Below are 22,793 nucleotides of genomic sequence, written 5' to 3'. Positions count from 1 at the left end.
GAACAATTTTCTCTAACTCTTGCATACGCACTCATGATTCATAAATCACAAGGTCTTACCCTAGACAGAGCAATGAAAGATATTGGTAACACAGTCTTTAAAGAAGGCATGAGCTATGTAGCACTATCACGCGTACGTACACTTGACGGTCTATTTCTAATCAACTTTGATGCAAGTAAAATAAACTCTAATATTCCTTGCATTTTAGAATACAATAGACTTCGCTCACTATACACCCCCCACCTAAACACATTCTGCTCCACAAAAAGTAGAACGTTATAAAAGAAAAATAAACAAACAGAAATGCAACAGGATGTCACTGCAAATCCTCCAAAGAGAGTAAAAGAAACTAATACTTCATCAAGTACCACGAGCAAAAAAGAATCAATTAGGGAAAGAAAACCAGGCACTTCTTTAAAGAAGGAAGACACACTCCAAAAAAAAGCAGTTAGATACAGAACTACCTGGACCATTTAAATTCTCAAATATAGTTGGTGTAAGTTGCTACGCAAATGTAGCAATGAATATTCTATTTCAATTACCACCAATTGTTGACAACATTTACTTACACAGTACAGACCCATTGCGTATGCAAATGTTAGTACTTCACAGAAATGCAGCAAACAATCCTGACAACACGTATAGTTTTATGGAATAAGACAACAATTGGACTACTGTGCTGGAATGGTGAAATTCACTATAAATTCACAGGAAGATCCACAAGAATTTCTAATGTACTTACTACAAGTACTGGAAAACAAAAACATACCTATAAATGAAATCTTTCAGATTTCATACATGTGGAAACATACATGCACTCTCTGCAACAATGTGACACAAGAAGAAATCCCCAATGAACGCTTCATATATATATCAATACCAAATTGTGAATCCATTCCATTTCAGCGACTTGTACAAAATGCAAACCATGGTAGATTATGCTCTACCTGCAATTCAGATAATCGTTCCACGTTAGTAATACAAACACATAATAAATACATAATACTAATGCTTCTACGTTACAATGCTGATGGTACCAAAAACAACTGCAAGCTGACTGGATTCACACATGGTCAAATATCACTTGGTAAGAAAACCTTCACAACAATAGGTATAATCTACCCGCAGGAGCCACAACCCATTCAGGGCACTACACTGCATATATAAAAAAGAAATGTGGATGGTTTGAATGTAATGATAGTACCATTACTCTAAAGCAGAGATTACCAGGAAATCTTACAAACGCTAATTTGATGTTCTTAAAACCAAAATTTGATAACTAAACTGTATTTAAACCCTAAGTAAACTTGTGTTAAAAAATATAAACTGTTAGAATACTCCAAAAGCTAACTAACTGCTCAAAGATTCTACAACAACTAATCAGATAAATGAATACCACTAAATTAGACCAAAAAATACACAGTTAGAATACGCCAATTGGTATCTAACTGCTCCAAAATGTTATAATATAAAAACAAATAAATAATATGTTACTGCTCCAAAAAAATACAACAAGCCAAAGTATGAAGCATTAGCCAGAAACAAGTGAACACTGAAAACAAACAAACTGTAGCATAACAGAAAAAGGTTTTTTTTTCTCCCATAGACCCAATGATTTTAGCAACAAATACAGAAACTGAGCAAATTGCACAGTACTCTGATTTGTAATCTACTAAATATGAGGGTCCAAAAAGAAAATATATATATATTGATTATACAATGTAATAGGTCATTACAAAATACTAATACTAACATGCTATTTTCTTTTATCACAGAAATTAACAAGAAATAAATGTACTCTGGTTACTAGACCAAACAGTAAGTATACAATAATAAGGAGAACCATAGCAGCATATCACATCGACAGTATCTAATACCTTTGTTCCTTATACATTTGTTTTTCACCCAAAGTTATAAGTAAATATAAATGTGATATGCTGCGGTGGTTGTTGCCAGGGCATACAGTCTTGGGTGCATGGCCAAACATTTCAACTATGGTCTATGGAAACTTTTAATGTCCGCGGACATTATGAGTGTTCTTAGAACACTTTCAACTTGCCAGCGAACAATACGGACAGCGTTTTCAGGACACCCCCTACGAACATTTCAGAACAACGCGATGGTTCTTAGAACACTTTCAACTTGACAACGAACAATACGGACAGTGTCCTCAGGACACCCCCATTTTGTTTATTTGTGAACATTTCAGGACACTTCGAGTGTTTTTAGTACACATTCAACTTGCCAGCGAACAATACGGACTACGCCTTCAGGACACCGCAAGTGTTCTTAGAAACGTCTTCAGAACACCCCCATTTTGTTTATTTGCGAACATTTCAGGACACCCCGAGTGTTCTTAGAACACATTCAACTTGACAGAGAACAATACGGACAGCGTCCTCAGGACACCCCCTACGAACACTCCCCGGACACCGCGAGTATTCTTAGAAGCGTCTTCAGAACACCACCATCTTGTTTATTTGCGAACATTTCAGGACACCGCGAGTGTTCTTAGAACACATTCAACTTGTCAGCCACAACCCCCATTCATATTTGCGAACATTTCAGGACACAGCGAGTGTTCGACAATGTCTTCAGAACACCCCCATTTTGTGTATTTGCGAACATTTCAGGACACTGCGAGTGTTCTTAGAACAGTTTCAGTTTGCTTGCGAACAAAACGGACACATATTGAGTCCTCAGAACACCCCCCATTCAGTTTATTTAGAACATTTCAGAACACCCGTGATGTCCGCAGACAAATCGAACACAAAAAGAACGTCTAACGCATAAAAAACACAACTTTCATCCTATCTCATACACTGCCACCCTCCCCAAACACTCCTACACCCCAACACACTCTACTAAATACAAATTTTGAACAAAGTTTCACCGCGCTGTCCGCGGACGACCGCGAATCCAAGATGGCGGGTGCTACCGAAAATCTGACGCACTTCACACTCCACGCCGTCCAATCAGCGAACACGTTGCATGTCCGTGAACATCACGCAAGCCGATTGGCCAATCAGGACACTGTCCGCGGAGCGAACAGGGAAGTGTGTCCGCGGACCGAACACAGATATCACTAATTTTTTTTTACCTACTTTTTGGTCATTTTAAAAAAAACTACTGGACGGATTTTCACCAAATTTGCAAAAGCACGCTTTCGGGACCAAGCCGCTGCTCCAGTGAAAATCCGTCCAGCGGTTTGGGCTGTAGACGCGAGCAAAATTTTTTTCCCATTCAGTCCATGGGAAAAAAAAAAGTTTTGGGACCCTCCCTATAGCTTTGCCCCCCCTGGACGAATCCTTACCAAACTTTGCAAAAAGATTAAGAGTGACCCAAATACTTTCTTTTGCAAAGTTTGGTGAGGATCCGTCCAGGGAGAGCGAAGTTATAAGCCGCCCAAAAAGTGCTCTTCCTATGGAAACAGCAACTTAACCATAACTACATGGCCATATATATATATATATGTGATTTGAATATTAAATAAATAATTATTTACCTTTACAAACTAGCCTGATTCCTGATCCAGTGCAACTTAGGGGGTGTTTTGAGAAGGGTGTGATATAAGTTGTATATCATTCAGAATATTGAATTTATCGACACAAATAAATAAGGGTTTCATTGCGCACTACATGCTAGGCGAGACCTGGGTGTGTGCCTGATTGAAATCCTTAGATTGGATGATCAGTCTAGGGAGCTAACTGCTGTCATTACTCATGAGGGAATATTTAAATTCTGCAGGAAGCCCTTTGGTCTTGTTTCTACCTCATTGGTCTTCCAGAAGGTGATGGAAAAGCACCTTAAAGATATTCGCGATGTGTATTGTTTCAATAATGATTTTCTGGTCTGCGGAGAGAGTTGGGAAAAACATGAAGAAAATGTAAAGAAAGTTGAAGTTATCCTGGAAAAGATGGGATAACATTGATGGCGGAAAAGTGTGTTTGGAAGGGAGGTGGTAGAGTATTTAGGACACAAAATCTCAAGTGAAGGACTGAGGCCCAAAAAAGAGGTGATGGTTGGGATCAAGAAGGTAAAATCCCCAGAAAGTAAGGGAGACTCGAGATTTATTTTGGGGGATGATTGAGTTTGATCAGAAATTTGTTTGCAACTTCTCGGATAAGCTAGTACAAATTAGGGGTTTGCTCAAGAAGGGTATGGAATTTGTGTGGGATGAGGATTGTTTAAATGAATTTCAGAAGATAAAAGGGGTAATTGACATGGCAAGACCCCTGGCCATGTTCAACACCAGCAGTATCATCATCATTTCTGTGGATGCCAGCGACTCACGGAAAGGGGCTGTATTAACACTGATTGTGGAAAATGGTCAGGAAGTAATTGCAACTCATGCGTCAAGGATTTTGAGAGGAGCAGAGAGAAATTACTCAATTTTAGAGAAGGAGGCCTAGCATGCCAGTGCAGAGTGGAGAATTTAGTTTGGGGTGCAGAATTTACCATCAGGACTGACCACATGCCATTGAAGGTGATTTTTGAAGAGAAAGGATTAGAGAAGGTATCTAAGAGGGTGGCCCGCTGGGTGGCCAGGATGCAAGGACATACGTTTGTCATGGAAGTGATTCTTGGTAGGGATAATGTTTTGTCGGACCATATCTCGAGGCTAAGTGAGAGTGAGGGAAGGAATGGTGGTGAAAGTAATGTGGAGGATGTGATTACTGACACAGTATTCACGACTCATGATGGAGTCGTAACTCGCGAAGAGTGGGCAAGGGCCTTGAGGGAGGAGCAAGTGTTTAGGATTGTTGTGCACTTTGTACAGGTTGGCTGTCCAGAAAAGAGGTTGCTCAGTGAGGAGGAGAGAAGTTTATAGGAGGTGAGATCGGAACTGTGTTTCAAGAGTGACATCTTGTAAAGGTGGAACAGGGCAGCCGCGCCCATGGACCAGAGGAGGAGATGGTCGACATTGCTCATGAGGGACACATTGGAGTTTCCAAAACCAAGGCGGTTTTAAGAGGTGAATATTGGTGGCCTGGTTTTGACTGAGATGCATAGAGAATGGTGGGGAGGTGTATTAAGTAAGAGAATTCAGGAAAGAGTGCTGTGGCGCATCAATAACCAATGGTGAAAGTAGATAAACCGGAGAAGGTGTGGTGTGAATTAGCGTTGGATATCCACTGTCCTGTGGATTTGGGCAGTGGGTGTGGAAAATTCATACTCTTAAGTCCCGTCCCCTTTCTTCCATACTGTATGGGCGTCCCTCGCGAGGCACAGGAGACAGAACCTTTTTCACCAGAAAAAATCTTCCCCTTTAAGTTTAGAGGTGCGCGTGGGCGCGGCCCTGGGAGCATGCGCTAGCCTGACTCCGCCACTCCTCGGTCCCCTTATCCGCATCAACGGTAACGGGCCGAATTCACCAGCGCTCCTGGGTTTGGCTTCGGCCATGTAATTCCATGCGCAGATATTTCTTCTATTCTTTCTTTTTGTCTTTTTATCATTCAGGTACTCGTCCTCCGGCGTCACGCTCCTTCCCAGCGCATGTCCACTTCTACAGGGTTCAGCAGGTGTCCATCCTGCGACAGGCTCTTTCCAACTTCAGACCCCCAGGCCCTCTGCCTACGTTGCCTTGGCCCAGACCACGGCTGGCAAGCTTGTACTGCGACGCACTTTCCTCAAGGTCTCTGAAGAACAGACTAGCCAGGTGGAGGGAGCTCCTCCAGTGATCAGCTCCAGAGGACCTGAAGGACTTTGTCAATCATTGATCCAGGCCCAAGGTAGGGCCACTCTTTTCCAGCGCACCCCACAAGGGAGACTCCTTACCAGGGACTCGCCCGCAAGGGAGGAACCGCTCAGTTTCTCATACCAGCAGGAGTACCGAGGCTAAGTCAGCTACCGGCCTCACAGCAGAGGGGTCTCCGGTTCCTCCCGGTGCCTGTGCTGAAGGACCGGAAAGGTTCTTTTACTGGGTCTTCACCCAAGGGGCCACACCCTAGTACCGGCAACTTGTCAAAGGGGGCACCTAAACGCAGCATTACTGGCAGATCCACCAAGGGCGAAACGCCTAACACAGGCACACGTACCGAGACTAGTCCGGCTACCGGCCTCACGGCCGAGGGGTATCTGGATCCTCCCGGTGCCTGTACTGAGGGACCGCAAGGCTCTTTTACCAGGGTTATTCCCAAGGGGCAACACCCTACTACCACCACCATGTCTGAGGGGGCACCTTTGCGAAACACTACCAGCATTTCAGCCGTGGGCAATACGACTTCCACGCTTGAGGTGCGGGATAGGCCTTATGTTCCAACACCAAGGTTCTTGGATGGGGCTGGTTCCGTTGAGCCAGGCACCTCGACTTTGGCACATGGCATGCAGCTCAACAAAATGGCTGCTGCGCCAAACAAAATGGCTGCTTGCCCGATACCCCCTCTGGTGGAGCAGGTGGCGGTAGGAGTTACAAGGTGGAACTGGCGTCAACCAGGTACGTGGCCTACAGCTTATCCATCGGCAGTGCATAGCAGATGCCTCCTGAACCCCAGGCAGTGTGTGCCCCGCCTCCAGCAGCCTGTGGCCACCCCATCAATATCTCCTACCACCTCTACTGCCTTCGAAATGGTTCCTAGGGCTGATGCGATCCCCCCCCAGATGGGGGCCATCCTCCAGGATGCCATCAGGGACATGCTCCCTCAGGTCCCCCCAACAACGCCCACAGTCATTCCTCCAATGGCTCTGGTACCACAGTGCCCAGCGCAGATGCCGATTCCGGCTTCCCATAGTACATGCGGCTCCACACCAGCCTCCGCAGCAGCCACCAGCTCCGGTCTCTACTCTGTAGCCCACGGCGCCCAGCACTCCTTCACCAACTCTGGACCCCCCCGAGCCCGGCAGACACGGATGAGGAGGCCGACCCTGACACACCATCTTCAGCCAAGGCCTACATTGAACGCCTTGCAGGTTTGGCAGAGTATTTGGCCCTTCCTCAGCCCTAGGTAAAGCAGCCCGAGGAAGGGGTCTTAGCGCAATGTCCTCTCTCTAAGAACCCCTACCAAGATGGGGATCCCGATGTGGACAGACGTAGTTGCCCTGGCCGAGAAGGGGTGACCCCTTGCTGCCCTCAGCCCCGACGCCAGATACAGGCAGATGGGGGGGGCACACACTGGTTTTCAGCGTATCCTCAACCGCACTCTACAGAACCAAGCGCGCTTCAAGGCTGGACTAGGAGAATCCAGGCTGGCAGTGCAGGGTGTTACGAAGTCCTCTGTGGCCCACATCGATACCTCTGACAGGGCCAGCCATACTGCCATGGACATGAGAAGGAAGGCCTGGCTCCGAGCTATTAAGCTTAATCTCGGTGTCCAGGAAATGCATTTTGGACATTCCCTTCGAGGGCAGGGACCTCTTCCACTCCACCACAGAGGAGGAATTAGACAAAAGGAGGAACAGCGCGCAAACTGCAAGGTCTTTTTTCTATTCTTACGAGGCCACACCCAAAGACCTCACCCAGTCACAGCTACACTCCGACCGGGGAGCGGACATTTGATGGGTTTCCGAGGTGGAGGAAACAACAAAAGGGGGTGGGTGGCAAGGGGTTTTCCAATCCCCCTCCTCCACAACAGCCTCAGAGGGGTAAAAGGGTTTGACACACCCTTTCGGGTCCACGTCTATCTGGGGGTGGGGGGAGGGAGCATTGCCTTTCACGTGCAATTTTGGCACCAGAATTTTTCAGACCCCTGGATCCTCTCCGTTGTCTCCACGGGGTACCACCTACCGGTACCTTCCACTCCTCCTTCCTGCCCCACAAATTGGGACAGCAACTCTGCTGGCGGAGATCCGGTCGTTCGCCGAGAGCCAGGCTGTGGAGGAAGGCCCAACCTCCCAGCGAGGCTTGGGCTCTTATTACAGGGTTTTTGCCATACAGAAGAAGAACTAGGCTGGACTGAGAGTGGTGTTGGACCTTTCCACCCGCAATCTCTCCCTCCCTCTTCCAAAATTCAAGATGGTTACGCCAACTCTTATTGCGGAAACACTGGACAGGGGAGACTGGATGTCCTCCCTGGATCTGTAGGACGATTACCTACACGTCACGATTTGGCAGCCGCAGCATTCCTTACTGCACTTCAGGATCATGGGCTTCCATTTCCAATACATGCTACCCTTCAGCCTCAACCCGGCCCCCTAGGTATTTACCAGGTTGATGAATGCAGTGGCAGCCCTCCTCAGGGTGACCTGGGGTTCACTATCAATCTCAAGAAGTCTCAGCTGCAGCCCATGCAGAGCCTGACCTTCTTGGGCCTCATCTGGGACACAAGCTTTGTGAGAGTTTTTTCCTCTGAGGACAAGATGGTGGCCATCAAGAGAGCTACAGCTCACTTCCTCTCCACCTCGGCCTGGTGATACCAACACCTACTGGTGCTTATGGCAGCAGTCCTTTTGGCCGTGCCCCACACAAGGCTCAGGATGCACTGATTACAGCTGCACTTCGCAGACCTATGGAATCGGGAAAAGGGCTGCCAAGAGGAGCCAGTCAACATTCCTCCCTCTCTCCTCTCGGATATCCACCGGTGGTCCACAGACTTAAACCTGAGGCAGGGCCAGCTCCTCCGGCAGCCGGCCCCTCTGGCAGCCGGCCCCTCTGGCCACATTTACTACAGACTCTTCCCTAGAGGGCTAGGGAGCCACCCTGGACAACCACAGGGAGCAAGAGTCCCACATTAATTGGCTGGAATTGAAGGCCATATGGTTGGCTCTCAAGGCCTTTCTCCCTCTTATCGAGGTGAAGCCAGTTCTTATCTAGACGGACAACATTGTCAAAAAGCAGGGGGACACTAGATCCCCCTCCGCTGTGCAACCTTGCCATCGGCATGTGGGAATGGGCTCTGGTGAAACATCTACCTCATGGCTGTCCAATTCCCGGGGGAATCCATCCTGGAAGCGGACAGGCTCAGCAGACTGGCGGGTGGACAATTACGAATGGCAATTGAACAGGGCTCCGGCTTCCGGGGTGACGCATTCCAGATCCGATGGAATGACATGGCGGCATGTGCCTGCCCGTCCTCAACTCTAGTCCACAGGGTGATCTGCAAGATCCCAGCACCTCAGCATCATTGTGATAGCTCCCTGGTGGCTGTCCAGACTGTGGTTCTCCGAGCTCCTCAGCCTTTCAGACAAACCAGCCATTCACCTATCGCGGGGCCCAGCTTCTCTCCTGGCCTAGCAGGGGAGCAGGGTACCCCCCCCCCCCTGCTCCTCACCAGCTAGCCCTCACAGCGTGGTTCCTGAGCAGGTCACACTGGAACATTTAAACCTATCTCAGTCTAACCTAGTGATCTTCCAGGGTGCTAGAAGCAGGGCTATTAGAAGCCAATATAAGAGTAAATGGTCTAGATTCTGTCATTGGGATGGCTCTAGGGAGATCAGTGCACCCTGGATGACCTGCTCTCCTTTTCAGCACACTTCGCCCACTCCGGTGTGCAGATGGATACATGCCGCACCTATTTGGCAGCCATAGGGGCTTACAGGAACTTGGAGGAGGGCCTGTTCTACTCTGCCGATCCGGTTGTCAGGCGACATCGGGCGGGCCTCCATATGATTTAACCGCCTATAGAGAAGCCACACCCGGTGTGGGACCTTAATGTTGTGTTGGGCGCCTCAGCGCCAAACCTTTTTGAGCTTATAGAATCTACGGACATCAGGCTGGTCACCATAAAGGCAGCTCTGCTTGTGGGCCTCACCTCAGCTCACAGAGTCAGCAAGATCGAGGCTCTGGTGGCATCAGAACCCTACACCACTTGTCTCAGGGACAAGGTCATCATGCAGACGCACCCAGCTTTCCTACCCAAGGTGACTTCCTCCTTCCATCTGAACGAGAGAATAGTCTTTTCCACTTTCTTCTCCGACCCCAAGGACGAGCTTCAGAGGGTCTTGAACCATCTGGATGTCAGACATGGGCTGATATACTACCTGGACAGTACCAAGGACTTCCACAAGTTGGACGCTTGTTGGTCACTTTCAGGGGGTCAAGACCCGGGTTCAGGCCTCCAAGGCCTCCATAGCAAGGTGGATGGACGCAGCCATCAAGGAGGCCTAGGAGAGGCAGCAGAAACCAGTGCCAGCTTACTTACATGCCCATGCAGTCAGACCCAAGGCCACGGCCAGTGCGTTACAATGGCAGGTGCCATGGCAGGTCATCAACAGGGCGCCTACTTGGAACACCCTTTCGGCTTTCTGTAAACACTACAGTTTCAACGCCGCCTCTACTTCAGACGCAGCATTCGGGTATGCGGTTCTAAGAACCCTGTTTTCTTAAGGTGGGGTTCCTCTCCACCCTGGGGCTACATTCAGTTGTAATAGCCCATACAGTATGGAGGAAAGGGGACGGGACGTAAGAATAATTGTTACTCACTGTAGTGACCAAAGTACTCTTAGTCAATAGTCCCCTTTCCTCCATACGTCCCACCATACTCCCCCCTAATACTGGTGTCATTAGGCAATGCTGATCATTGTCGACACGTCAATGGGGACTGAGGAGTGGCGCCGGTGGGCGGAGTAAAGCGAGCACATGCTCCCAGGGCCACGCCCCTGTGCACCTCTAAATTTAAGGGGGAAAAGATATTTTCTGGTGAAAAAGGTTCTGTCTCCTGTCCCTCGTGAGGGGCGGCCATACAGTATGGAGGAAAGGGGATTATGGACTAAGAGTAGGTTACTCACTACGGTGAGTAACTATTAATTTGTGGAGTTAGTTGATTTGTTTTCACAGTGGACAGAGTTTGAAGTTGTGTGGGATGTTTCGGCTGAAGCAGTGGTGGGGTTTGTACAGAGTGCGTTTGAGAGGGAAGGTTTGCCAAATTCCATTTTGACGGATAACGGTAGACAGTTTGCTGCAGGATGCTTCACGAGTATCTTAAATGTTGTGGGCTAAAACACAAGAGAAACAGCAGCCTATCGACCCCAAACCAATGGAGTGGTGGAAAAGGTAAATCGCTGTGTGATGGAGGCAGTGTGGATGGCAGGAGAATGTGGAAGAGATAAGAAGGTAGCGGTCAGGGATAGATTATATGCCTTGCGATTAGACCCATGTGCAATCACGGGGGTGAGTCCTTTCGACTTAATGAGGGGAAGTAAACCTAACACAAAGGTGTCACCTCCCTGGCTAGGCAGAGCACAGGATTCTGATTGTGTTATGGAAGAGTTGAGAGGGAAGATGGATGAGAAGAAATGTGAATGGGTGAGAAAGACAAATTAAAAGTCAGGGACGAGAAGTGTGGAAATTGCTGTTGGTGATTGGGTGCATATCAAGAAAGGGGTTGTGAAAAGAAAGGGTGACCTACTGTATTCTAACCCAGTCCAGGTAATGGAGGTTTTGAGGGGAGTGGTGAGGGTGCATGGAGCTCAAGTGTGGAACTTGTCAAGAGTAGCACGGATTAATGCAATGTGATATATAATGTGGTGTTCTAATGGGCAAGACATGCTTTATTCCAAATTAAAGCTTTTTGTACATCGCTAAAATTGTCTGAGGTTGTTATTGAAATTACCAAATGTTGTATAAAGTTGAGGGAGGGAGATGTGTTGTAATGTGCTCAATCCTGCCCAGTAAAGAATTAGGTTATGGAACGTGACCAGCGCAACCTGGAATAGAATGTTATGATTGAGAAAGATGGTAGTTGGAGATCAGGGTGAAGGCTGATTGTGTTGTGGGTTTCTGCTGTGAGACCTAACACATTAAGTTGGGCGATCAACCTACCTGAAGTGTGGACCGTCTTTCTTTCAGTATCACAAGTATGACAATGACACAAATTCAGATACAATCTGATAAACCTTTATTCAATTTTCGGGGTTTGGAAAACTCGTATTTTGCCGTATAGCTAGGATGTGAGTAGTCTCGATCCTCAAATAATAAATAAAACAGTCCTAGTTGAGTCCGTCAAATCAAAATGGCCTATACTAACAAAAACCTAATCCCTGCCCTATCTTTTGTACAACATGTGGGTAAAGGAGGATGTGTATGCAAAAGAAAGTCAGTGTTCAAATATAAATAATAAATGAGTCTGAGCCTCAAAACGTTCAAAAACGTGGATCGAGGCCCACCTGACCTTCCATGTTAAAGTCTCTCATACTAGCTTTCAGAACACAGTTCAACAAAAAGTTCACGCCGGTCCCCCTCTGTGGGGTTCAGACCTTTCAAGCAAAAGTTCAAAACACTTGAAGGGCTTCGCTTCCTCAAGCTTAATTCACATCCTTTAGGTGTTCCTTTCCCCTAAATTATTACACTTCCATTCTCCATCAGTCGGGTTAGGACCGTTTCCTGATGTCGAAGACTTTCGAATGTGCATGGCTTTTACTACAGACCACTGCAGGACCACTTTGACTATCCCTTCAGCTCACACTCTTGTATCATTTGCCCAAGTGCTTCTTGGTGTGGGTAGGTTCAATGTCAAAAGCACCACAGTTCAACGTTGACCTTTTTACTTTCCCTTTACTCAGGGTTAATTTTGCTCACTTCACTTTTACAGTTAATTCACTATCGCTACAAACAATTCACCTTTCACTGAGACTTTCGAGTGGCTACTTCCTTTCGCCAGACCACTCCGTTACTCACTATCGCTGGTTTCACAGCTATCGTTACTTCAAATTTCATTCACAAGTCTCCCTTTCTTCCTGTTTCATCGACACACGTGCAGCCTTCAATTGGGTGATATAATGTTGCAACTTCAATCTTTCCTTAACACACCGGTCTTTCATGTCACTTGCCAAATCACCAGCAGTGTGATCTTCTTTCTTGTCTTAACAGTTTTTGAATTCACGAGTCAAAGTTAGTATCAGAGACTTTGTCTCGCCACCTCCCCAACTCTGCCTTTCACCCGGGAGGGTCGCTGGCATTCTTGAAACACAATGCAGCCTTCTTGATTTGGCCTTCCCCACATGTCATTCCGGGCCTTTTGGAGACATCGACCTCCTGCAGGGAACTCCTGGGGGTCTCCACCCTCTGCTCTCGTCCCCCGGTCCGTTGCTCTGCTCCAATAGGATTGCCTTTGCCCCGGAAGTTCTGCTCACGCTCGTGTTCCACCTTGCTCACAGTGTGTCTCTGTCAGGAGGGCCCCCCCGGTTGGGCGCCAAAAGCTATTGAAAGTACCTGCTTGGCGCCCCGTGTTCCCAGTCAGGGGTACGGGCAGGCATTGTTACAATGTGCTGTTTCTCCAGCATTGGCAGTTGCCATGGCACCATATGCAACCAAACTGGATTGGTTGCCATGGACGCATAAGGAACGTTTCGCGTCACAAGGAGACGCTCGCGTCCGGAAGTAAAACCAGAAAACGCAGAAGTGGCGGTGCTTATGATTGAAAATTTTGTTGTTCAATCTGTTGGCACTTCGTTTCTTGTTGGATTATTCTTGTTTACCTGACCTTGGCCTGCCTTTGGATTTCTCTTGGACCATCCTTTCTTACGCTTTGCTCTCGTGTGTACCAATTCTCTGACTTCTTACTGGATTGATTGTGGTTTGCCCCGTTTTTTCCTTGCCTCCTTCGTTGCAGACTCGGAATCATCATTCTGACCTGCCTAGCTTTTGTCTTGGATCCTGGTTCCTCTGTGGAATTTTTTCTGGCACTCTGGGATATACTTACCTTGGAATTCGGCAAGCATCTTCCTTGCAACTCATCAACAACCCGGACCAAAGACGCTTTCCTGCTTGTCCTTAGACATCCTCGTGCCAGCGATAGGTTGTGTTTTCAGCAGCCTGGAACTAGAGACGCTCTCCTGTTTGCTGCTTAGGCGTCCTCGTGCCGGCAAGATAGGTGTGTCTTTTGGAACTGTGACTTCTTGTCAGGATTAGTCAGGCGAGTACAAAGGCAGCGAATATGGCAAGGGAAATGTGCACTAAATCACACAGTGAATAGCTTCGAATTAAACTACGTGCACAAAGGAACAACGACTCATGTATGCTAGAACCCAGGAGTGCAAATAGAGTGTGACAACAAAACCAATATATGAAAAGGGATGTGGGGTAAGCACCTGACCGCGAGGAAAGTCGGCAAGCGCCTTACCCCCAATTGTTGTTACAGGTACTGACAGCGCTAAACCCATGTGGAGGGCAAGCAATGACAGGATCTGTGAACTAACACTCTTGATGGTATTAAATAAGGGAACTAAAGAACTGTACTCACGAGGACGAGATAAACCTCTTGAATGTCAGCTAGCCCACGAATCCTGTTGATGAAACTGGGACCCAGAAAGGCTATAACAGCAATGGGAGGAAAACTAAATACCTAAATTGGAATAGTGATTACAAATTAGTGAGGAAAACATAAGCATTCACACAGGAGCTATCTACAACCGCACACCACACCTAATAATCAAATGGGAAATAAATGCAGAAGTGCAATGGAAAACATGGAATGGATCACAATAGAAAATAAGGATCAGGAGCAGGGAAAAACGAAATAACCAATGCAAACTTCTCCCTACCCCTCCAAGGAAAAGACAGGAAGCTAATCTAAGAGGAAGGCTAAGGCATACGGGTTTACAGCAGCAAAGGACAGAGTTAAAGAAATATAGAACACAGACAAACTGGGCTGCATCTAAAAGGGGAAAGCACTGAGAAATGCTGCCTGCAAACAGAGGAAGACAAAAAGGGAATCAAGGGAGCAGAAATCAATTAGCTCATGAATCCGAGATTCAGGGCGGAGGAACAAGAAAACAGGAACTAGGAAGTAGGTGCAAAGGCAAGGAACAAGGAACAAGGGACAAGGGACTAGTCACAACAGGAACACTGCAAACGATGACCAGCGCTGGACTGAAGTAAGACTGAGGCTTTTAAAGCTGCTTAACGAGCACACGCCTCAGGTGTGCTGATTGCTGCACCTGCAGCCACAGCTGTTACCTATCCTCCACCCAACCTAGTCCTGCAAGGGTGGAGGTGGAGCAGTGGGCCAGGCATTCTGGGAAGCATAGTCATTTGGTTAAAGAAGCATGCTGGCTGCCAAAAACCTGGAATGGATCCGGAAGGGAAGTAGCTTGGAAAATAGGGATTTAGCGCTCCCAATTCATCACAGCACTGTAGCATAAGGTTCGGAGGAAAGGTCCAGTAGGGAATAAACCCCAAATCATGCCCCCAAGTGGTGGGAACGGGAGCGAAGGGAGCGAGTCGTGACACTTCTCTCTGGATTTCCACATGGAACTGCAGGACTGGTACATCCTTTAAACTCCCATTGTCCACGACTTTGGTTAACGGTAAGATCTAACCAGTTTGTTTAATACTCTTTCTGGGTTACTGTCTGATCTTTGAATTAATGCTGGGTCCTCCTATATTTTCATAGGTTCTCAGGTGCGTATCGGGACATCACTTCCTTGTTCATTCCCTGCTCTCAACGCCTCCACTAACAACCATACAGGCGGGCACACATCTGATAACAGGGCAGGGAGATCTTCTCATGCTACTGATTAGTAACCGGTTATATTTTCTTTGCAACAGGTGTTCCGGATCTTCCGACTACTGGACCCCTTTGTTTGTAAGCTTAGAACAACAGAGGGTTACAGTTGTAGGAAGAATTCTTCTTCTACTGTCTCCAGATCCACAGTGGTGAACCTGTTACGGAGTAAGGGTTGATTCATGACAGTCAATATGCTCCATCCTTTTATCTGTGTGAGGAGAGTTAATTGGTATCAGAAGTATGCACTTAGAGTCAAGTGCCTGACTAGATTAGCGGGATATGTCTGATGGGTTATGTAAGGGTTAGACTTGTTGCTCTTAGTGGCCCTCTTCCTCAGCCCAGCGTTTGTTTGGAAAGGGGGGCGAGGGGAGTTGGAACACTGGAGAATCCTAAAAAATAGGATGGGTCATGTGTATGGGAAAGGGGGGGGGTATCGCGTCTCACTATTGGTTGCCTCACCCCCACTCCCGAAGGACCTTCACCCAGGTGATCCTCTCGCACTGGTCCACCCCCAAGAACTGGATCCAAACACAACGGCTATATCCTGACCACCTGGGTGACAAGTTCCCGAGGACTAGCAGGTGATACACCGTTTGGTTTCTAACACTTCCCAGGCACTCACCAAGTGCCATCTCCTCGTGCCACGCTCCCCCCACTCTCTAAGTTTTTTCCCTTTCTAGCCCTCTCCCATTCCTCCCAACACTTGTCTTTTTGTCTGACACACATATTCCCGAACTAGTTTTCAATCATTAACGCGGTTGTCCCACCAGATAACCTCGTTATGCGAAAATGTTCAAGCTCCGTCAAATATTTTAACAACTATTGGGCGAAATAGCTCAAGGTCCCTCCAAGAAATATTATCCTTTCTTCTGCAAAGCATGAAGACTGATATAAAGGATTTAAGTAGCAGGGGGCACCCCATTCTCTGTCGAATATTTTTAAAACTACCAGATGGATTTACCCCAAACCAGTCAAGGAGATTATGTCAATGCATTGTGCCCCAATTATTTCCAATTTGGTCCAAATCTTCCAAGCGGTTTTCACGCTACAGATGTTCAAAAACTGCACTTTTTCTCTATAGGGAAACAAATGGGAGTAGGCTTTAAACTGTGTTTTTATAATTTCTTAATAACCTTTTCATTTTTTGATTAATTGTTCCCAGAGTTTCCAGTTTGGGGAGTTCTTGACAAACCCTTGGTTTAGAAAATGTCATCCAAATCCATCCAGCAAGTCAAATTGTATTAGCCTCTCTCAGCTGTAAAACGCATCAAGGCCAAAATAAAGGTTTTAAGGTAGGGAACACCCCTTCTCTGTCTAATATTTTAAAAACTACCGGATGGATTTACCCCAAACCAGTCAAGAAATGTAAGTCAACCCTTTAAGCCCAAGTTGCTTCCTTTTTTCTTTTTTTTTCTTAACTTTATTTCCATTTTCGACAAAGAAAATATTACATATGTAGAAACAGCAGATGGATCAGGAATATACTGCCAAATACATTTCATTAAAAGCTTCGAGGTTGCTTCCTTTTTTTATTCAAGTCTGTTTCGCGCTACAGCTGTTTAAAAACTGCACTTTTTATCTATGGCTGAAAACTGTGAAATTGTGGTGTTTTCTTTTCTTAATAACCTTTTGATTTTACATTTTATTCCCAAAATGTGCCATTTGTGGAGGCCCTGACAAACTTTGTGTTGTGAAAATTCCACTCACATCCAGCAAGTCAAAAGTTATTAGCAATAGAATTTGGGGGGAAGAGGCTGCTTTTTCATTCTGAAATGCCTGCAAGCATCTCTGCTGCAAAGCAACATGGGAGATACAGCAATAATATTGGGAGAAAGGGGAACCCCCTTCCCTGTCAAATATTTTAAAAATGACTGGACGCAATAACCGCAGACCCCTCTCAGAAATGGAGTCAACGCTTTGTGGCCATTTGTTTCGTACCTGGTCCAATTCCATCGAGCTATTTTGGCTTTGTGCTACAGTAAAAATTTGCCTTTTTCTCTATGGGAAAATGAATGGGGACTAGGCCGAAACAGCGCTTACTTTTTTAACAGATCTTTCCCAAAATGTCCACTCCAGGGCGGTGCAACAGACTTTTGTTTGCAAAACTTCAGCCAAATCCGTAATGCGAGTCATAAATTGATAGCAATAAATGTTTTCGGGTTTCTTATGTATCTGGATACTCAACTTAACTATAGTGGGGGGACAGACGCACTATAATATATATACATACACATGAATCACTATATTTCACTTTTAGTCTCCCCACTGCCATAAAACTAACAATTTATCATCGACATAAATAAGTAATTGGACAACATACTTTGGCACAAACCGTGATGTAGGTGTAATTATATACCTGTATTGTACATGCCCTAGGTATACGAGCAGTGGACTACTTCCTCATAAAACAATCACTAAGATTCACACAACACTGTGCTGGGATGCAAGTGCAATGTCCTAGGCAGATGAAGAGATTTAGAATGCACAAAATATATTAGCAGGCGGCCTAGTGCTAGCAGTTTTCGTTGGGCGCAGTAGTTAGCTTTGACCCATATTAGAAACCCCACATAGCCACACACAAAGAGCAACAATGTACTCACGGTGCGGATTCAGAGGTTAAAGGTAGGGTGATGTATTTTGCATTTAGCTGTAGTATACAGAGTTCTGTTTTAAGGGATGTGTGAGTAGGCAGCTGACATAGGGATGCATTTGAGATGGAGTCAGAAGAGCTGCGGTAAAGGTGAGGTCCGGGGACTAAGGTAGCAAGAGATCTGTCATGTTGGATTTTAGGGACCGTTACAGAATGCAGTTTGTGAGAAAACAGGCCTAACGTGGAGCTGCGGTTCTGACCAGTTGATTCTGAGACAAGTCCCCCCCTTCCTTCCCCCAGAGAGAAGCTATGCTGTCAAGGCCACAGGCATTTGTGTTGTACCGATAACAATTAACTGAGCCCAGATGCAGAGCTCAGAGGAGCTGGGAAAGGAATGTTGGGTCCAGGGAGGAAAGGTAGCGATGAACCTTTTGAAGGTTGAATTCATGTGAGCAGGGCATTGGGTCCTGTGATGCCAAGATGCCTGGGGAAGATTTAGAACAAAAATTCCCTCACCCGAAGAGCGGTCATCCCATTTGAACTGCAGACGCCGCACACTAGTGATAAATAAAAAAGCGTAATTCAAACATCTGAGTGGTGCCCCCATCACATCCTTCATGGCCAACTAGGTTCCCAGGGAGATAAGATAGGAGACGTGATAGGGATGTACCATGATTTGGGACGGGAGAAGCAGGGGTGATGCCATTACATTTGTCTAAAATGGCAGGGAGCGGTTTGTGCATGTCACAGTGTCTGGTATAATGAGGAGGCCCATTGTATTATCAAAGCAAAATTGACCTCACTATTCACAATTTTACCAGGTTCTGACGGAGGGGTGAGCATCACGTGATGGTCAAAAATATTTTCTTGTTAAAGAAATGTATTATGGTAACAATAAACCTGGTAGCTAATCAACTCCTAACTTTCCCAATGACGATGTAGCCAGTCACGTGTTTGGGGGAATGTGTTTTAGATAATGTGTGACCAATACAGTAATGGACAATAGGGGATAATTAGAACTGTATGTAGGTATTAGCCAATGGGGAGTGTGGGATTGTGTTGTAATCCTTATAATACATAGCTTTGTTAATTTGCAGTTTTATGCTATAAAAGATGCAAATTCTTTGGGGGGGGCGAGCTCATTGTTGGTTCGGTTCTACAGGATCGTCTGAGACTTCTGCATGTAATAAAACTTGTTTTTCTTGCAAACGGTGTACTGATCATGGCCCATTTGAGATTCTTTTTCTCGTCTTGGTTTTAGGTCATTCACCTTACAACATATAGTGTTGATGTAGAGACTATTATTCATTCTAAACCACAATGTATTTACCTTTCATTGTATGATCAATCAGCAAACCCAATGTACAGTTTTGACTGCCAAGCATGCACATAACTATACACACTTGTTTATGGGGATGTCTTATAGAGGACATTCCTTTAATTTAAAGGAACATTGCTAATGAGAAATCAAATGTTATTTTAAAAATCATCATTCATTCTAGATTGTTTTTCTCCCATCTGCATTTGATCGAAAACCCATATTGTATTAGTTCTCTTAACAAATACCTCAATTGAATAGGCAATTATAAGTACTGAGTTCATGGTACTCCTTGTATAAAGCCATTATGACCATAGACTCCTCCCAGATATCTGGGATAGGATAGATTTAAGACATCAAGATAGCATCAACACTGGCCTTGCAGATTTACCTCTTATAGCCATAAATCCACTAAGTATTAACAACTGTTGATATCAGTCAGAGGTTTCAAATTAACAGGCATAGACATTATGCTAGTACCACAAGTGCAGGAAACAAACCCACACAACCCAAATAAAGTTGGCCAAGCAGACTGATACATGCATAGTGTGAAGTGGATTATCATCAACACTGTGCCCTGCAGGTTGATGGGTGGTTTTGGATTGGTTCTTGTACTTCTGTTTTCTACTTCAATTGTAAAATGTGAGCTCATCCTATAAAAAGTACAGATGGAAATGGATGGAGGAGGGAATATTTTAGTCTGGATGTCATCATTTTACCTCATCATTAATGTGCTTAGAGGGGAAGCTCTGCAGTGCAGCAAGAGCAGTACTTGACACAGCTCCAGTGTGTTCCTCTGCATATTCGAGAAGAAGAGGGATGGTCTCAGGGAGCTGGGCATTCTTCAAAGATAATAAGTAGATTATCTCCTCTGGTTCGTCTTCAGCTGCCTTCAGACCCTCCACAAGCGTTGCCTTGGCATATTCCAATTCCTGTTTAAATGAAAGAAAATGCATGCAACTCGCTGATAAGGGACAGACTTCAATAAGAATGTGCACAGTTATACATTTCAGAAGGTAAAACAAATCACAGTTTAGTCTGCAAGATAGTGACTTTACTCCCACTAATATAAATAAAGGATCCAATTCTAATTCCACCAACTGAGTTCATTTCTTGCCTACTCCTGTACTTTTCCAGCTGTTTATACTGTCATATTTCCAAGGACAGTTTTCAGTTCGTCAATATCTGCATTCTTTTTAAATGTCAATTCCTCCAAAATATGTATACATTGCAGAGAATTTCTAGCAAACAGTCAACCTCTGCATTCATTCTGGCAACAGACAATTCTCCAATACCATTCCAATTGTATGCTTTACCACCTCTTCAAGAAACCTTCAGTTGGCTCTACTGTTATATCAAAGGACAATCCTATGGATGGTATAACATAGTTTTCCAAGTTCTCAGAGAAGACAGTCATTTCACAATATTGGTATGTCTTGTAGGCAGGTTCTGTTGGCACTTTCCAGTGTGTTTTCAGAGCCAGACCTTTCCTTATCCCCTCTAGCAATGATTGGGTTGCTTAGAGAACTTGCATCTACATAAGATTTGCAGTCTTATGTAGAGGAGATCCAGATTTATATTGTGGTTATGAGCCATCATGACTTCCTCACTAAATTTCCAAGTATACAAATCTTTATGAAGTTCTGAAGATGTAAGCTATGCTGATACGCTTGCCAGATTGCTTTTTTTTAAAAAAAAGTTTTCCTTTTAGACCATGGACATCTGCTCCATTCTGCAGCTCCTTAGCAACTAACACCGTTCTTTTTTTGGTCATCATCACTATTGTCAGTTTTGTTTTCTTAAAAAAGATTGGTGTCTCCTGGTGGCGTAAGCATGTAGTCCAAGATAAGTGTTGTCACCAAATGTCAAGCCTGTCATCTGAGCCACATTCCATCTTGGATTCCCACAGAATTTCCTTTTATAATTTGTTTTAACAATCAGTTCCTTGGTTAGAGCCAAATTTCAAGTTTTGCGGACATTCTGACCGGACCCTATCCATAACCCAGTTATGTCACATATGGAAAGTTATAAATGTTTCTTCATTAGCTGTATAACTGCACTTAGGGGAAAATCATTGAACAGGGACAATTATAAATGCATGTCTAAAATTCACTCACCTCCTTGCGGCACAGAGTTGTGCACTATTCTGCCAATCATCTTCTGGCTCTCCTCATCACCCCATAGGGTTCATGGGAGGCAAGTCCCACCATTTCTGCATTATGGTTCTAAGGAAGGAACAATCCTCCCATCAACATTGATATTGAGTCTGACATTTAATCAGGCAGACCATTAAAACCATCGCCTTATTGGCTCAAAGGACATAGCTGTGTTCCTTCTACACTGTAATCACATTTAATTCAATAATTCTTTAGTGGCATAACTCATGGAGATACAAGTATTGCCAAAGTTTGCAGTGCAAGTATGGTTCTATACAGTTAATTATGCATAAGATCTCGAGTTTGATGGTGTTACAGGCTCCCGGCGAGTCTGCTGCTTCTTCTACTGCGTCTATGTTGTCTGCTAGCAGGATTTCGAGTTTATCGTTTTGCTTTGTAAAGTTAGAATTTTCTGGAAAGCTCTTCAAAATATGTATTCTTTGAATTCTCATACATGAGACGGTGCAAGAGGAAGCAGACATCATTTATCCACCAGCTTTAGATGTGCTCTCTTTTCCAAGACTGCCTCTGCTGGCCCATCTAATTTCTATAATGTGGCAAGAGACCCTTTGTATTTGTTATTACATGGCTGAACTTCACATTTTGTATACATTTAATATTCTGACATGCTGTCTTCTGTTTAGCAACCTTTACCAGTTTTTTCATCACAAAGGTTCCCTGTGGACGAGGTATTGCCATCTCATTTTTTCTGCAAATCGGTCGCATTATTGGGATTTGAAATTCCATTTAAATAGGTACTGCATTTAGAGGTGCTTACTTTCTTAGTGTGCATGTTACAGGCTAGAGAATAAATATTTAGGCTAAGCACACATTTTAAAGCAAATAGGTAGGTGGACATGCACTACTCCGTTTAGTACCAGATTACACTTGGGGAGTAAGCAAATGTAACGAGAGCGGTAACCTTTACCAAAATATCTCTTAGCTGTAAGCCTTAAGGCAGAAGTGAAAATGGGGGTGTAACCAAGAACCAATTGGTCTTAAGCCTGGCCCTGGTCTGTAGTAACAAACGTATTAGTTGCTTTTTTACAGATGCTGGAAGTGTGGTGAGACCCGTTTAATCATGGGAAGTGATATTGGGTTGGTCATAGGGGCCAGCCGGGTGCCTCCTGAGCTATATTTAATATGTATTGGATATTTATAATACGCCTATACAGCAAAGGTGTTTCAAGGCGCAACACGACAAGAGAAAGAGGGAGGGGAGGACGGGGGAACAGGGAAGAAGAAAAACAAAACAGTCATATTGGGCTTCGTGTCATTCCGATTGTGCAAGCGCAGTAACAATAAGTGTGGGGGAGAGAAAGGGGGCGGTCAGGGTGGACGGGCCCATG

The 22,793-nt window shown here is 45.3% G+C and overlaps 1 protein-coding gene across 2 annotated transcripts in view; it reads right to left on the bottom strand.

Annotated features, from left to right (window-relative positions):
- The window catches only part of LOC138472520 (microsomal triglyceride transfer protein large subunit-like), a 1,457,683-nt gene that overhangs the window by 553,619 nt on the left and 881,271 nt on the right, over positions 1 to 22,793 (bottom strand). For both annotated transcript variants that reach the window (XM_069610748.1, XM_069610747.1), the window contains one exon: positions 20,008 to 20,220. In XM_069610748.1, the coding sequence (XP_069466849.1) occupies positions 20,008 to 20,220 (213 nt within the window). The remainder of the gene's footprint in view (positions 1 to 20,007; positions 20,221 to 22,793) is intronic.

Source organism: Ambystoma mexicanum, chromosome 8 (assembly GCF_040938575.1).
Source record: "Ambystoma mexicanum isolate Mex_15411 chromosome 8, UKY_AmexF1_1, whole genome shotgun sequence".
In the NCBI taxonomy this organism is placed as follows: Eukaryota; Metazoa; Chordata; class Amphibia; order Caudata; family Ambystomatidae; genus Ambystoma; species Ambystoma mexicanum.
The sequence above is the reverse complement of the archived record's forward strand: the minus strand, read 5'-3'. Positions and strand labels throughout refer to the sequence as shown.